Raw genomic sequence first — 18,719 nt, 5'->3', positions numbered from 1 at the left:
TCTGACCAGTACGGGTTTTAAGAAATTATTTGACTTTATAAAGTAAAGTGGGTAGGAAAAGTTAGTGGATTGTGGGACCTATTTTTATGTATATTAGTTTTATGATAAAATATGAGTGGAATGAGTTAATAGAATGTAGGGTCTACTTGACAAATATAGTAGACGTGAAATAAGACATTTATTGGCGGTCAGACGAAAAAGACAAAATTGGACATTTAATGGCGGACGAAGGGAGTAACTTTTTTCTCTCTAAAGAGGCAGGGTCCATTATTCACTAACAATACTTTAATTTTTTTTTTCTATCTCTCTCATATTTTAATAATTGTCCATTAAAACTCATTTAATCCTAAAAGTATAATATTTTTTTATGGAACAGATAGAGTAATTAACATATCATTAAAAATAAAAACAAAAATCTATACTGTTGAGATATAAAGTGGATCGAACCAAGCAGAAAAATAGTTTAGAATAGATGAAATAAAACATAATTAGCGGAAAAAAGGTGCTAAAGTAAAAAAAATAAATATAGACAACTACTCTCTTCTCTTCGTTCCAATGTAGTTGAGACATTTTTTTGAATACAAGAATTAAGAAATTGAGGTGTTAAAAGTTAAAAAAAAGAGAGAATAAAGTAAGAGAAAGAAAGAGAGAGTAAAGTATAAGAGAAATGGAAAAAGAAAGAGAGAGTAAAGTATAAGAGAAATGGAGGGAGTATATTTTTAGTCTCTGAACTTTGCTATAATATTATTTGCGTTCTCTATTAATTTTTTAAAAATACAGTTACACATTTCTGAATTGAGATTTTTGAACCTTTTAGAACTTTTAGACCAAATGCCTTTCTGCGGGATATTTTGTCAAATTTCTTATATCCCCCTCTCTACTTTATTTTCATACTATTAAATCATAGATAATTCTATGATTTTCTCTTATCTGCTTCTTTCTCATTAATATGATCAGCTTGTTTGGATGAATTTTTGTACTAGTACGTGATTGTTCTTTTGAATGACGCATGCACAATGAAAAAATAATATTTTATTTATCCAAAGGTAGATGTCACACTTTTCTTTTTAGTTTGTTCCATAAAAAATATTACATTTCATTTTTTATTTAGAAAAAAATCCTCTTTCACATTGATATACTCCCTTCTTTCTACTTTAAGTGGATCATTTCTTGTTCGACACAAGATTTTATGCAATGTTGTTTAGTGAATTAAGTGTAGAGTTCGAGCTAAAATCTTGTTTCTACGTAATTCAAGGACTGAATATAGTTCTTTCAAATAAAACAATACTTGTCACTACCAATATATACGAAAAGCATAGTCGAGTTATAAGAGTTACATCGGTAGTATATAGTAGTTAAACAAACTCGATTAATTTAATAAGTGACATTTGAACATATCCAAACATAATTTTTTTTGAGAGCTCAATTAAAATAGAATAAACTCGAATAAGCATCTATATATATATATATATATATATATATATATATATATATATATATATATATATATATATAGTCCCATTATTCACAAATCCACTCTTAAAGACCGAACCACCGAACCATACCAAATTAGGGTTTTTAGATCTAGTTTTTTATGGATGAGAGACACAAATTTATCAATTATTTCCGCCTTCATCACGAGCCTATTTTAATTCATCCGAAGGTAAATAAGTCATACTAACATGTTACGAAGATTTAACTTCATTCCAGTAGGTTTTTACTTCATTCCAGTAGGTTTTTACTTCATTCCAGTAGGATTATTACTTCATTCCAGTACGTAAATGCGGTTTTGCCGTCGCGTGCCGTTCTTTCTCTCTACAATATCTATCACCACCGCCACAACGCTGATATGGTGTAATAAACACATGGAATGATGTAATAAATTATTAGAATGAAGTATGTGTAGAAGCATTTGAAGTCCTACTGGAATGAAGTAAAAACATTATCCAATGAAGTAATAACGTTTCTGAATGAAGTAATAAACACACTTGAATAAATTGCATTTTTTTTATGTAAATAAAGTAAAAACTCAGGTCAATGAATTCAAATGAAACATATGTTGAATCATTTCAAAACCTACAGGAAGAAAGTAAAAACATGTTGTAGTTTCAAGGTATTACGTACAGAATGAAGTAATAAATCTATACAATGAAGTAAAATGGGCTTGTAATGAAGACCGAAAAATTTACACAGCAGCACATCTCATCAAAAAAGCTAGATCTAATGGCCCGGATTTGGTCTCTAGTTCGGTCTTTAAAATTGGTTCGACATTGATCACAACTCTATATATATATATTATTACATGTGTAGCTGTCCTCATTCTTAACGCACACACCAAGATATGTACTGCAAATTCCTATTTAAGTGAGCCCGTCAGGTAACTTTCATTTCAGGATGTTGTCAAATTCTTGTTTCGGTAAAATAATTCTCCTAAATTTATGATTCCCTTTTTTTAGGATTATTTTCGTACAATTTTGTGTTTTTTGGACCTAATGATTGGGAGTTAGTGCCCTGTCGTTATTTATTAACTAAATTGTTCATTATATTCCCAATTTTATTATATATAGTGGAAGTTTAATTTATCTCCTTCTTTTCATCATGCATAAAAGTTCATAAGGAGGTGTAATTTTGGAAGCAAATTAATAATATATATACTTATTAATCAATTCCTCTTTGGTATATAAGTATTTTATTTGGAGTATAGAGGCATGTGATGTGATCACTTGGATAGATTTGTGGATCTCAATCTCTATACACGACTACACGTACATGTACAATCGAATAACTATACTTATTTTTATTTATTTTTATCTCATAAATTATGTCTGTGATTATCGAATTTAGAAATTGCATAGAATTAAAACATAATTCAATCATTGTATTCACTTTTTTAAGTTAAAAAAAGGGGAAATGAACAAATCAACATTCATAGTGTAATAAACAATCACTTTTGACGTATGATATTTAGGTAGGCATATTAGATTAGATTAAATGCAATAGTAAAAAATTAAGGGAGTGGGTTTGATGAAAATGCCAATTTAAGTATCAAACAAAAGAACGTGACTTGCTATGGAGCGATGCTGTCTCTGTTGAATCATGTTCTCAATGACTTCAAAATATGAATATATTCTCTTAGGATTAAATAAATTATAGTTTACAAGTTTTCATTTGTCATTTTACTTACAGCAATCCACGCCATATTAATTTTTTATTTGATATACGTCGCATTTTCTAATTATTTCTAGAGTATGTGGGTCCACAATTAATTTTATCCCGAATTTGTAAATTCTAGTGTCTAACTAATTTCAATAGTTAAAATTAGATATATAGTTCATTTGTTTGCATATATATTATCACTGCAGAAATTCTCTAGTGGATTTTTTATGAGAATATAGTATGGTCTATTTTTGTTTTTCAATATTTTTTCTATCTTATACTCCCTCAATTCCACGAGAATATACACTTTTGGTTAGACATGTGTTTTAATGCACAATTAGTTAAATAAGAGAGAAGTAAAAAAAAAGTAATTAAAATATTGTTAATAGAGAATGAATCTCATCTCTAAAAGAGTTTCGAAATTTAGAAAATGCATATTCTTATGGTACAGACTACAAAGGAAAGAGTGCATATTTTTTTGGAACGGAAAGAGTAGTAAAAAAATCAGTTTGTGTGTGAGTTTTGCGTTTTAATTTGTTTATTTATGTGAAATCAAGCGACAAGGTGACAGAAATGTTTTGGCTGTACTCCACAACAATAATTGAAAATACAATTGGGGTATATATATTCATATATTTTGAAAGGTTTTGATATATCATTCATATCCTAAATATTAATTTTTCAAAAAATTATGAAATTTGGTAAAATTATGGTCAATCTCGTAATTTTAACCATTTAAAAATATTCTCCACTATTTTAGTTTCGTAATTTATTTTCTCATATTTTAAGTTAATTAGTTTTGTCTAAAAATGAAATAGTACCAACTTAACTACAAAATGTACTCCATAACTTTCCGGGAAATTTCATGAACTATCAGTTTACTAATGTCGGAGCTGAAAAATAAATAAATTTGAAGTCATTGAACGACATTGTCGATGAAAATTGGAAATATATGTATCATATTAATTATTGTTAGGAGCAAAAATTTCCTAACCTTATATAAAAACAAGTATTGATTTAATCGATGGGAAATTGAGATGACTCGAATAGAAAATGCCCAATATTTCTCAATCCATCTTATCAGTTTTGGGCTTGGACCACTAACGTCATGGACCACAACCAATGTGAATCACCAATTTAACTGATAATAACAAGAATTAATTAATCAATCAATTAATATTATTCAGTAGATGAGTTAATCCATTAATTAATCAAAATATCCGAAAATTTATTAAACCGAATTTAAATAAAATTTTGGAAATGAATTGACGAAATCAATATATTAGCTGTACGTGTCGGTGTCGACTAGTTTTGTGTCAATTAGTACCACAAACTTTTTCAGAGAAAAAGAGATAAATTTTTCTTTCTAAATTAAACGCTTTTGAGATTTTCCGGATTATATAATAGGATAATATAAAGTTTACCCATTGTAGAAAATCTTGGTTTCCCGAAACATACATAGAGTCACAGAGATACTCTTTGAGAAAACAACAAATACTTTATTATTTTATTTATTTATGTATATTTTTTAAAAGTTATTTGTACAATTATCCAAATCAACAGTAACTTTGAAGATTTAGTAAATATATACTCCCTCTGTCCGTGAATAGGAGTCCCATTTTTCCATTTTAGTATGTCCGCGAATAGGAGTCCCGGTTCACTTTTACCCAGTGGCGGATCCGGGATTTTAGATTTGGGGGTACGATAAATAGTTATATCAATTTAGAGTTTCAAAAATTATTTGATCTTTTAATCACAATTTATATCTGTATTTATGAATATGTTATGGAAGTTCTTATATATTTATATTTTAAGGATGATTTATTTCAAGTTTTGTAATAGAGTTTCAAAAAATATTTCAGTTATTTAAGCAAAGTTTTAGTCTGTCATTTAAAAAGTAGAAAAGATACAGTTTTAAATCGATTAGAACGAGCCGAAATTTTAAAAATGCATTAAAATGTTTACAAGTGATAAAAAAATAGTACTAATAAAGATTAAAAAAATGTATTATAGAGAATCAAATATAATATTTTATAAGAGAAAATTAAATACATTAGGAATTTTCGATGTACTAGAAAGGAAAAGATAAAACAATTACATTTAGCAAAAATATTATACTACAACAGATGTATTATAAATCAGAAGGAGAAAAAAAATAATTGAATAGATTGGTAGAAAATAAAATGAGAGTAAAATTTAAAGAAAATAAAAACTATTCATGAAATATACACGGGAAAGAAAAAACAGTTACCGAATAAATGCATATACATTTGAAAATTTAGGGACTGTTAAGAGGAATCAATCCCGTATCTCTCGGATGGCAGGGCAATAATCCTATCACTGGGCTACTACTAATACTTTGTTTTGGCGTACACTCGAACCCCTTTATTCCAACGTAGATCCGCCACTGCTTTTACCATAAATGGTAATAGAGTCTCATCTTCCACTAACTCATTCCACTCATATTTCATTTAAAACTAATATATATTCATATTCCACTAACTTTTTTCCACCCATTTTTTTAACATTTCTTAAAACTCGTGCCGCCCATAAATGGGATTCCGAATAGCGTACGGAGGGAGTACAATAAAATAAATAATGTTAACTTAAATTACGAGAGCGTTGCTGATGAGTACAATCCATATAAAATATTTAATAGTGCTATAATATCAATAAGCTGTACTCCTAGTATATAAAATCTATAGGCATGATAAAAAAATACTCCACTAAAATAAAAAAATGTGTTAAATGAGTGAAATGAAGATAAAATAAATTACGAGAGAGAATAAAATAAAAGAAATAAAACAGATTAAAATAGAATAAAGAATAAAACAATAGTGATTAGATGTTTTACTTTTAATAAAAAACAGAAACGACTCAATTTATTTGGACATAGTGACAAACACGGATTTGCATATTTTTAAGGGCTAGATTTGACTTGTTTTAAATGTCAATCTTGCAAAATATGTTCTTAAATTGCATATGTTATACATTTAGTATTTTTGACGTGTTTGTTGATAAATGATAGAAAAAAATAGAAAAAGGTGAAAATGGCCAAAATGCAGCAGCGTCAGTTTATGCCGATTTTTCCAGTAACTGTGAAGTCCAATCAGTGCTTAATGCATATAATTTTCTTTGTCTTCGAAAGAGCTTCACGTGGATATCTCGCACGTCTCAATCGGTGTTTTGTGGAGAAAGTTATGACTATTCTACGAACGTTGCGCAGTGCAGTCAAAGCTGACGGGAATTTAGGCGGAAATTCACGGAAGAAAAGAAATTATTATATTGTGAAGCCAAATTTCTCCCATTTCTTGAAGGCAACGAAAATTATCAAAAAATAAACATTTTCCCAACCTATAAATACCTCTAACCTAATTCATAATCTCGATCTCATAGCCTCCAATCTTTCTCCATCTCTACACCTCCTTCCATCTCCCATTGGAGCGGAGTCCTGCAGATCCAGGCAAGAGGAGACTGAAGATTGAAGATTCAACCTTGGGTTTTATCATTTTCTTTCATGTCTCGTTTTTTAATTGTATTTCTTACTTGTCTATGAGTAGAACATCATTTGTGGAATTTTTTTTGTGAAGATATTCAATTGATTTTCTTTGTTAGCTCTTGCAGTGATTTGATTTATACGTGCCTTCTATATTCAATTGATTAGCTACCTCTTGAATACATGTTAGAGTTGATTAGAGTACTCGGGAGACAAAATAATTGACTTGGAAAGGGGATAATTCACACTTTAATTCAATAGAACTTGGGAGAGTTGAGGTTTCACGTGAGGTCATTGGTCTTAAAGGTCTTTTGGGAGTTAGATGTTAGAGATTTAAAGGGGACTTAGGTTTCAACATCTAATCTACTGATTTCTCACAACGGGAAGGGGTTTAATCAAATAGAGTGACCGACTTAATAACTCTAGAGACCGTAATTCAAGGAAGTCGATTTGATAATAGCTCGTTATTGAGTTTTTGGATCCTATAATTCTGCAATCCTCAGCATGCTTTGTATTAATTTTTTATGCTTTCTGTTATTTGTTTATTTATTTCTGGCTAGTTTATAAAAACCCAAAACTCCGTGTCTCTAAATAGTAAATGAATGATAGTCAGTTGCAATCTTAATCCCTGTGTTCGATATCCCGGTACTGACCTTTAGCTATACTAGATCTAACCTGTAAACTTGCAGATATTTTTAGTGCTAATAAATAGTGCATCAAGTTTATGGAGCCGTTTCCGGGGAATATTATTGCTTTAAGCTGATATTGTAGAACGGTTGATAATACTAATTTAGAGTGTAATATTTTGTATAGTTTTATTTTGAATTTTTTTATCTGTTTTGCAAGGTTTGTTATTTGAGGAGAGCACGAAGCACAACAATGGATTACCCTCCACTCCGGTACAAGATACAATCATCTGGTACAACACTTGATATGCTCCGTAGAGCGTGGGTGAGATATAAAGTTCAATGATGATAACTCTCTGTTTTTGGTTAATTTTTTTTTAAGTTTCCAGGTTAGTTTTTTTCCTCCTCCGTTGAGATGAAGTTTTACTCTGTAGAGCTTAAGCTGATTTTTTTTCTTTTTTTCTTTATTTTTTCATTTCTCTTTGTTTTAATGTTTGTTTTTTTTAAATTCGTTTTTATGCAAAAAAAATTGTTTTTTTTCTTTTTCTTTTACTTTTTTTTAATTGTTAAGAAAACAAAAAAAAAACTCCTTACCCTGATTATATTTCATTTTCTCCACATAAGTCACACGCACTCTTCAAATTCACGTTACTTAATCAAATTCTTTGAATTCTACCAATTATTTTTGTGCTCAACTATCAACCAACACAAGGTATGTTCTTCTTGTAATTTCTGAGCATTGAATTTGAATTCTTTCATTGAATGACTTTGTTGTTGATATGTATTGGCTGTTTGGATTAGAGTTTGATGGAGGATAATGAATTTGTATGTTTTGGATTTTTGAATTAATTATTGTTGCGTGTGATCGAGTATATTTGACCTTTGTGGTGAAAATTGAATATCACTTTGACTTGATTGTTGATACACATAGTTCATGTTCATAGCATTGTGAGGCTATTTTATCTTGCATGAATTGTGTATATTTAGAGCTTAATTGTTTGCTTGATCTTGGTCCATTGTTGAAAATTTTTGCAATTGATTGGGGGATAGAGAATATTATGGGGGATGAAAAATGATCATGTTAAGGTAGATAATTTTATTTGCATATTTTATGCCTTGATATGATTAAAGTTTGAGGGATTGCCACATATTATGCATTGTACTCTACTACAATTTTATTTATTCTATGCTCACATTGTGAAATTGTAGGTACAAAAGGCATCCTAAAGGAATTCCCAAGAATATGAGATATGTTATGAGCTTCAAAGAACGTCAAGCTAAAGACGTTAACCAAGCGCTTGTTGGGAGGCAACCCAACATTGGTATCATTTTCTTTTACATTTAATTTGTTTTCTTAGTTTACTAACGTCCCTACCGACTTTTCAAACTTATTCTTAACGTAGTTTTGAATAAGATTGGGGGATGAAGTGGTGGACTGAAGAGGCGGTTTGCCTTGATGTGATCGATGCGTGTTTCAAGAGCTCTTTCCTTAATGCAAATTCTTAGGTCCAGAGGATTCGCTAGAGCACAGGGTCTAGGAGATCGTGAACTTTCAGAATGCAGTCGTTGTCACAACAAATCCCGCTTCAAAACCTCAACCCTCTACACTATTGGCTAGTATAGGGAAGTCGGGATCGAATCCACGAGGATGGAAGCGTTGGAATGCATTGAGAGAACTTTTGGATGGTTGGCTGCTGCCACGCAACACGAGGATTAAGTTTTAACTACTAGGCCTGAGAATTGAAATCTAGTCTATTCTAACTACAAGATCTGGAGAACTGGAAGTACGTAAAACATTAAAGCATGCATGATCCGTATCCAAAAGCAACTTCGAGAGTATTCACCAAATTCCTGGGTCAAGTAAAAGAGTTTCCTAGAATAACCAAACAAGAAGGCGATGCGAAAGTAAACGACAAAACAGATTACCTTAACTAGCTACTAACAAAAGCTGCAACTAACAAACTAAAGCAACGCGACTACAACTACCGATCAACTTCATCTTCTCCAGCAAACAAGCATGAAATGAACAGAACAGAACATGAAAACAGAGCATACTTCAGATCGAACGATGAACACTTCAATTGAACTATCGGCTATCAGATCTAATCTCCTAGACTAAGTAAACAAGCAGTAACAGAGTTTTCCATGCAGATCTGATAAGTCGTATTCTAGGCCTTGGTTACTGGTCAGTATAACGTGCATAATTGGATTATATCTGCAAAACAGTTGCTAAAGCGTGCAGGGAAAGGGTTCTAGTCAGTATGGAAAGAGTCGGACAACTTAGGTGAAAAGGGCATCAGAATGTTGCTATACTGACTAGTATGCATATCAAAAAGTCTCGAGATGGAGAAGAAGGATTGCTGGGAAGATCAACCACAAACAAGGGCAAAAGAGTCATTACACGAAGAAAGTCTACCCTAAAAATCAAGGGCAGACCTCCATATAAATAGAAGCCACTTGAAGAGAGAAGGCATCATCAATTTTAGGACCTCTACACTTAGTTAGAATTCTCTCTCGGTAGATCATTCCTTTAGGATTGTCCTACATCTTCTCGTTCCTCGCCACAGCCATGGTCACCTGAAGTTCACCAGTTCGCCGGAGTTCCAAATTATCTCGTTCCAGCCAGTTCATCGCGTAGTGACAGTCGTTTCATCGCCCGGAGTGGCAAAATAATCTTTAATTGCTTTCGTAGTTAATCTTACTTGTTTTTCTTACGTTGGATCTGTTGCATTTTCAATACTTGCTGACTTTGAAGTGCTTTGGTTGAGATCCAGACGTTTTATTACTATGAAGTTGTTTTTGTGCATCGGTTTCTGTTTGATTCAGTTTCTTTCTGCCTAGATAGTGTAGATCAAGTTGCTATTGTAATTTCAAGTGTTGAATGCATATTTTCATTTCTAAGTTGATCGTTCTGAGTTTGTGAATTAAGTTTGATGTTAGATTTAGATTTAAGTGTTAAGTGCGAAGGCTTAGTTCACGTGATTTCTGCCACCTTGCATGCTACCCAGTTAGCGTAATTTCAGTTTCGCTAGTTTAATCTTTTGATTTGGAGTTTTAATTATTAGATCTTTTTTCGTGAGTTGTTAATTTGAAACTCTCGTTGATGAATTCTGGGTTTGTTGATTTGAGTTTATTCATGTGGAAGAAGATAACACCTACATCTAAGTTTGGGACCACTTTTACTTTTTAGTTACTTTTTGCTTTGTCCTTTACTTTTCTCTACCTTTTTCTGCTGGTACCCTACAGATCTGTCAGCCTAGTCACCTAACTATCACTTATTCTCTGATATTCCATTTAGCCTTTTATAGTAACCCCGTACCCTCCAGATATTTTATGAAACATAATGTTCCCTCAATCTCACGTACATAGCTGCTTGTTAATCATCTTTCACACCTCCTAGTCAGTAGTATACCTCCTTAATTTTCAGTCTAGATAGAATCTCAACCCAAAGTGTGGTAGCTAACCAACAATTCCAGAATATTACCACAATTACCAAAGCGCATTCATCTCTGTGGGATTCGACCCTTACATCCACTATACTAGTCAGTAGAAGTGGGTTGAGGAATTATTGATACCAGGTTCAGGCTTAGCTGGGACTTCCATCCTGATCAGTAGGATACATCCTTTGCTTGACGCGACACCTGCTCAAACCTGCTCTTTCAAGATCCAAACATACGTACTCCAGATTCGAACAATTACAGAATTCTAAGCTAGATCTACCAGAATCAACACCGAACAGACTAGATCCACAATTTTCAACATCATTTCAACTCCAATTCAACCTCAATTCAGTAAATCAACTCCAATCAACACCGATCTCAACTCCGATCAACAAAACAATTGTGAAAAGCATCCAAATAATAAATCAGAGCAGTAAACATCAGAATTAACAAAAAAAATAAAAAACGAAACTAGATTAACCATGAGCTTAAAACGAGTCACCAACAATCGCCGAATTTCCGGCAAGGAAATCGGTGAGATAAAAGTACGTGCGGAAGAGTAAAATTGTTTCTTCACTCCTTCTCGGAGTGGTGTTACACTTCCAAATGAACAAAACACACCACACTAACTACCCCAGATTTTCCATTTTGCCAAGTGCGTGAGCTAAGTGAGTGAAATTTAGAGTGAGCCGAAATAACCAAGGAAATTCTCTCACTAAGTGCTCTATTCCCTCGTAAGTTTCCTGGTATTTATAGGCGTGGCTCCAATCCCTAGGGCAACGGTCTTCTTGATTTGACGATTGTGCCCTTTGTGGATTTCACTCTTTTTTCTTCACTTTTCTCTTCTATTTCCTCTGACCTGGTAATTGTTCTTCATTCTTGGGTCTGGCAGATTTTTCACGCACCTGGACTTATAAATGCATGTTAGTACCGTATAAAATACAGAATTTATATAAAATAGATGCATGAAACGAGCCTTATCATGGACCGTGAGTTTATTTGTTTTTTTTAATAAACACGAGGTGAATCTTGTCATGAGCATAACATAGAAAACTTAGAAATACTCATGTTTAGGGACATCAGACCGAGTTGCTTATGATGAAAAGTTTGTTTATGTGTTGTTTGAGTTGACTTGATGCATTGATTTGAGAGTTTTGTGAAAATGTGCACAATTAATGAATTGCTTGTTTGCCTTGAATCATGCTTATACCTTGTGAGACTTGAGCTATAAATTTCTTTCTTGTGTGATTTATCTGCATTCATGTACTTGTTTCTAGAACTTGCTCTCAGTCTGCCTAAGTCTACATAGTATTTAAATGATAAAAGATGATGTTAGACCATCCTTCTCAGCTACTTTATATATCCCTTTTAATGACCTTATTCAAAATATTTTCCCTAGCTAGCCATTTTGAGCCTTTAAAGCATTTTTCTTTGGAAACTAAATAAGGGGAATATCCATACACTCTTGGTGAATTTTAGTTTATATTTTGTGAAAAGAGTTGGAGAGTTGAAGATAAAGTTTAGAATTTACTGAGATTTGAATTGTTGGTGGGGTGCTAAGTTTGATGTAGTAGAAATTGATCACTTTTGCTATGTTTGGGTTTAGTCACTTTTTAGCCATATTTCCTCACCTTACCAAAGAGCCTATATTATAACCTAAAATAAAGACCTTTCAGATTTTTTATTTTAATCACATAAAGTAGCGGAGGGATTAGACTTCAAGCAAACATATGGGAAACTTTGTATGTTGCATGATCTGAGAGCATACACTTTTTCCAATATACACTTTGAGAGTGAGTGATAAACACACTTCTAAACACTTGTGAGCGCATGTACTTCAAGGTGATCAACGAGCTAGTAATGAAAATGCACTAATAAGCTTTGCTTGATTTGATTTGTATTCTTGTCAAACTCTTTATTTCTTGTTACAATTTTTGAGGAAACTATGAAGTTTAGTTCTTAGCATCCGTGTTTCTTTATTAGTTTTTCTCTTGTTTTGTTTGAGACAAACAAATAATTAAGTTTGAGGGAGTTGACAAACACGGATTTTGCATGTTTTTAAGGGCTAGATTTGACTCGTCAATCATGCAACTTATGTTCATAAATTGCATATGTTATATATTTGGTATTTTTGATGTGTTTGTTGATAAATGATAGAAAAGTATAGAAAAAGGTGAAAAAGGCCAAAGTGCAGCAGCGTGAGTTCAAGCCGATTTTTCCAGCAAATGTGAAGTCCAATCAGCAAATGTGAAGTCCAATCAGTTCAAACCCATATCATTCTCTTTGTCTTCGAAAGAGCTTCGTGTGGATATCTCGCAAGTCCCAATCGGAGTTATGTGGAGAAAGTTATGACTATTCTACGAACGTTGCGCAGTGCAGTCAAAGCTGGCGGGAATTTAGGCGGAAATTCACGAAAGAAAAGAAATTATTATATTGTGAAGCCAAATTTCTCCCATTTCTTGAAGGCCACGAAAATTATCAAAAGAATAAACCTTTTTCCAGCCTATACATACCTTTAACCTAATTCATAATCTCGATCTCAGAGCCTCCAATCCTTCTCGATCTCTACACCTCCTTCCATCCCATATTCTATACATAATTCTTCCGTCTCCCATTGGAGCGGAGTCCTGCAGATTCAAGCAAGAGGAGACTGGAGATTAAAGATTCGACTTTGGGTTTTATCACTTTCTTTCATGTCTCGTTGTTTAATTGTAGTTCTTACTTGTCTATGAGTAGAACATCATTTGTGGAATTTTTTTTGTGAAAATATTCAATTGATTTTCTTTGTTAGCTCTTGCAGTTATTTGATTTATCTGTGCCTTCTATATTCAATTGATTAACTACCTCTTGAATACATGTTAGAGTTGATTAGAGTACTCGGGAGACAAAATAATTGAATTGGAAATGGGATAATTCACACTTTAATTCAATAGAACTCGGGAGAGTTGAGGTTTCACGTGAGGTCATTGGTCTTAAAGGTCTTTTGGGAGTTAGATGTTAGAGATTTAAAGAGGACTTGGGTTTCAACATCTAATCTACTGATTTCTCACCTCGGGAGGGGGTTTAATCAAATAGAGTGACCGACTTAATAACTCTAGAGACCGTAATTCAAGGAAGTCGATTGGATAATAGCTCGTGATTGAGTTTTTGGATCCTAAAATTCTGCAATCCTCATCATGTTTATATTATTTATTTATTTTTATGCTTTCTGCTATTTGTTTATTTATTTCTGGCTAGTTTATAAAACCAAAACCCAAACCTCCGTGTCTCTAAATAGTATATGACGACTAGTATATGATAGCCAGTTGCAATCTTATTCCATGTGTTCGATATCCTGGTACTGACCTTTAACTTTACTAGATTTACTATAAACTTGCAAGTATTTTTAGTGCTAATAAATAGTGCATCCCATAGTGAAAATAAATACGACTCAACTTAGTTGAAAAATACATATATTAGTATATAACTAGATACCAAGTCTAGATCGTATAATATTTTAATCAAAAGGCTAGATTTAAGGATAAATTTTATAGATTTAATTATTAAATTTTTCGTAGCAGGGCATTTTAGTCACCCTGATTTTCAAGTAGGCAGCGGAGTTTGTAACGGAGAGACAAATCCCATTGCTGTCGTGTTTGTGTAGTTGCTTCCATCTCTCAGACACAAGTGTGAGGCCTTAGGAGATGAGCTTCTGGCAGCCAGTAGGTTAAGGCCTCCTCCTTAACGGGTACGTACCTCGATTGAACCCCTCAAATAATGTCGGGCCGGAGTATGGGGGCCGCCAAGGCGATGAAATCACTTTTTTATGCTGCAATGATTTTCAAGTAGGCCACTAATGTTAGGATTTACATGCAAACCTTAATACATTAGGATTTACATTCCTTTAATACTATAATGTTATACTATTTAATTTTCAGAATATATTCCATTTTTAATCATATGGATTACTGTGTCCTAGGGGAGTGATCAATTGCCAACTCAATCTTTAATTACTAACTACAACTAATTTAAAATCATATGATTTGTAGAAATCTAGTGGTCTATAAATTGTCATGTGTAATTTCATTTTATTATTATATAAATTTAGTGTTTTATACATACATCTAATTGCATTCATAATATAAATCAATAACAAAACACCTAATTAAATTAATTTTTTAAAGTAATTAAATCAATTGAATATTTTTAATTAAATTATTTTTACTCATTTTATGGTTGAAACACCTAATTAAAAATATTCAACTCTTTATCATTATGAATACAATTCACAATTTTAAATTTTGATTAGTTATTAATTTAATATAAAATAATAATTATTATTAATATTTATTAATTACTACTAGTTTTTACTAATATAAAATAATATTATTATAATGATTAAATATAATTATAACTATAATTATGATTAAGTATATTTAAATAAAATTAAAAAATAAATTAATTATTAATTTATAACACCAAAATAATAATATTAATATTGATTAATAATAGTATAAAGAGTGATGAGAATGAGAGAAGATATTATAATATCACTTTTGGTATTAGTTTTGTCTATGCTCAAAATATTCTTTATGACTTAAATGGAAAGATGAATTTGTTTAAAGGGTATTTTGGGGTGAAAATTGCATCAGGTACCTAAAAATGTGATTTATAGGTAAAAAACAATATAAAATAAAGATCAAGTACCATTATGTGCGAAAGTGAAAGATCAGATATCATTTATGTAGTTCACTCTTTACAATATGCACGTAGAGACATTTCATTAAACTGAGCGCGAAAATTGACATGCCAAAAACTGTGGCTTTATACATTTATTATAGATATAGATTATAGTAACCTAAAATAAATGGTTTAATTGACATTCCTCAAACTGACCACTGATCAGGAAAAGTGCATTTGGTGTGGATTTCGGCCTCTCCAAACCAATGTCACTAGGACAGGAAGATGGCCGCGTTCACGAATTCATCAACCACCACCCTCTACTCAATGAGCCACCTCAATATGAACCTATCCGGCTCGCTCTCAAGCATTATAGGCTTGTCCATCCGGTTCTTCAAGAACCCTTCGGCCTGATCCTCAAGAGGATCCTGCGCACCATGGACTGGAAACTGGAGCGTGCGAATGGGCAGCTGAGCAGGCGTATGTATGGTGAGATCATGCAGATCAGGATGAAGAAGGAGGCGAACGATGATCCGGCCTCCAAGTATTTCTTGTCTCTTAATACTTAGAGCAAGCAAGACATAGAGTAAGTTTGTCTATCTTATGTTTCACAGCACTATTCTTCAAAGATGATCAATTTAATCACAATGTATTTTCTTGATCATTAACTAAAAATTATGTCATCAAAGAAGCAATAAGATCCTAAACATTTTATCCCTTACTTGCTAGAAACATCAGCCTTTTAATTCCCAAGAAGCGCATTGCTTATGGCGGGAAGGAGGAAGTACTAAAAATTGACTAAAATGATAAAAAAAAAACAGTCTTTCAATTCATGGCAAAACTCATTAACAATTACTACTACTATATTACACAATGCAGAAATGAATAACAAACAATCAAGCTGTTGTAAGTTCCAATCCACATTCCTTCCCCTAACCCTAGAAAACCAATCACGTCGGGATGCAAAGGGGTCGAGGCAGGGCACTAGAATCAGCATTGGTGAAAACCATGGACTTGTTGAGAAACTGAAACTCATCCATGGACTGCTGCCTCTGAGCCCCGTGCCTCCTCTGCTTTGCCTTTGTTGCCTCAGTCAAGTTCATGTAGTTCGGCCTGCTGATGCTACTGCCTCTCTCATCAGTCCTGTCCGAAGCAGTGTTTCCTGAGATGGAAGTTGCTGTGAACATCGAGGATGAGGTCGAATTCTCATCGTAGCTAGGGCTCGACGACGAATGAGCAAAGGGTGGAGGCTTTGCTGATATCCTCTTGGTCATGTTGTTCCTCCTCACTTTCACCATACTTGGCTCAGACTGCTTAGATACATTGCTCTTATTGCATTCTTTGACCAACGGAGTCGAATCAGAGCATCGTTCCTCTGTGTTCGACTTCACCATGAGCCGATTCTCCCACGGCTTCGCCACCATCCACATCTCCAGCCAGCTCCACCCAGAGGTGTTCTTGTCCAAGCCTTGACATTTTGGCACAGTGATGCATGAATCACAACTCTGGCTTGATTTCCACTGCAATAGATAAGAGAGAGTTAGCAAATGATGAATCAAATGAGTAACATTAAGTTATACCTTTTGAGCAAGAGAGTAAGCAAGGGCTCTCTCCCTCTTGACAGCTCCCTCTTGCCTCATTTGAACCTTGGCCTTAACCTCTTCAAGAGTCCCTCTACTATCACACCATCCATCCTAAAATCAATTCAAGCACTCATAAGATTAAACCAATCATTTTCAAAACAAAGCAAATAAAGGGACTACAAGTCTACAACTAAACCAATACCTCAGCCTCCTTCAAGACCTCATTCTCGCGGTGGCACTCGTCGAGGAGGCGCTGCACGGCCTGGCCCTCCACAGACATCCGGACACGGCGGGCCCGGACTCTGGCCTGAACCCTAACAAGAGCCTGCATACACCGTAGAGTCACTGCAGCCTGCTTCCTAACCTGCCTCCCTCTAACAATTGCTTGAAGCCTCACTAATCCCTTCAATGCCCTCAAAGCCCTTCTTGCCTAAACCATAAATCATTACCATTTTTTGTTAATTTTTTAAAATCATTCTTTGCTGCATATTATCAATTTTTGAAATTATTTATTTAGCTGATGAAAATGCTGACCAGGAATCCTCTGAATGCGGTTTGGATTCTGATGGCGGCCCATTCTTGGCGCACGGCGTGGAAGTCCTTCGGCGGCGCTCTGACCACGGCGGCGACGGCGGCGTTGAATGAGGAGGACTCGGAAGAGAAATCCGGGCCGGCATTGATTTCTTCGGGCCTTTTCACACCTTTCCAGATCTTCCATTTTTTGCTCTTTCCACTAATCTTTTCCTGTTTTTTCAAGATTGCAAAAGGTTTCATCTTTTTAGATAAATCAAAGAACTGCAACACTCACACAATTAGATAAATAAACAAGTTACAAATCTAAACAAAATGAAAAAAAAGGTTTCATCTTTTATCTATTAAAAGTTGGAAATGCAGCAGAGAAAATGGGACCATAAATTGAGCAGGGAATGCATATAGAAACGTGCAAAAAAAGGGAATTTTTATTATTATAAACTGAAATTAGGAGCTTACATTGTCATCTTTATCTTGTTTCTTAATCCCTATCAAAGCTTTGACCCATTTTCCAGAAGCCCCCATTTCTAGCTGACTCCAAACCTTCAAGAATAATCTTCGAAACAGAAGTGAGAGAGTGTTGACTGAGTGAAGCAATTGATAGGCAGCAGAGGTGAAGTGAAACAGAGCTATTAACTTTTCAAATTTTTTTTGCTTGAAAAGGATACAAACATAAATAAGGGACAATGAGAGTGGTGGGGGTGTTCCAACTGGCAATTTCAGAACACAAAACCCATTATAGATAAATCATTATTATGGTTTCCAATGGAGAAATTAATTACCAAATCTATAAATAAATGCATTTGTTGTTTTTTATTTGAATAATGTTATGCGGCCACATTATGGCCGGCCATAAATTAATTAAATAACAAAAAAATTGTTTTTTTTTCAATTTTTTGGTTTAATACTACTTGATTTTACTTTTATATCATTTTCATTATATGTTGCTCAACATGTTAGTGTTGCTCTTTCGTAGTTTTTGCTCAACTTATTACTACTGTCATTTCTTGATTGTTGCTCAACGTATACAGTAATTCGTGATATTAATGTGTTTTACGTAATGGAATTCAAAGATAAGTATCAATTCACAAGTCCATTCACACACATATAAGTTTATATCGGTAATTCTAATTTTTTTATACATGTAAATGAACTAAATTAACTCTTTATGGCCAGCCACATTATGGCCATTTAGCATCACTCTTTTTATTTTCCTCTGTTGTGGAAA

The 18,719-nt window shown here is 33.3% G+C and overlaps 1 protein-coding gene across 1 annotated transcript; it reads right to left on the bottom strand.

Moving 5' to 3' along the window:
* Positions 1 to 16,200: 16,200 nt before the first annotated feature.
* On the bottom strand, positions 16,201 to 18,200 carry LOC121780416 (protein IQ-DOMAIN 5-like). Its single transcript, XM_042178045.1, has 5 exons — positions 17,951 to 18,200; positions 17,495 to 17,704; positions 17,163 to 17,390; positions 16,958 to 17,071; positions 16,201 to 16,897 (listed from the first exon to the last, which is right to left on the bottom strand). The coding sequence occupies exons 1-5, from the start codon at positions 18,014 to 18,016 to the stop codon at positions 16,328 to 16,330; spliced, it is 1,188 nt and encodes a 395-aa protein (XP_042033979.1). The 5' UTR covers positions 18,017 to 18,200; the 3' UTR covers positions 16,201 to 16,327.
* Between the last annotated feature and the right edge of the window lie 519 nt (positions 18,201 to 18,719).

Source organism: Salvia splendens, chromosome 19 (genome assembly GCF_004379255.2).
Source record: "Salvia splendens isolate huo1 chromosome 19, SspV2, whole genome shotgun sequence".
In the NCBI taxonomy this organism is placed as follows: domain Eukaryota; kingdom Viridiplantae; phylum Streptophyta; class Magnoliopsida; order Lamiales; family Lamiaceae; genus Salvia; species Salvia splendens.
The sequence above is the reverse complement of the archived record's forward strand: the minus strand, read 5'-3'. Positions and strand labels throughout refer to the sequence as shown.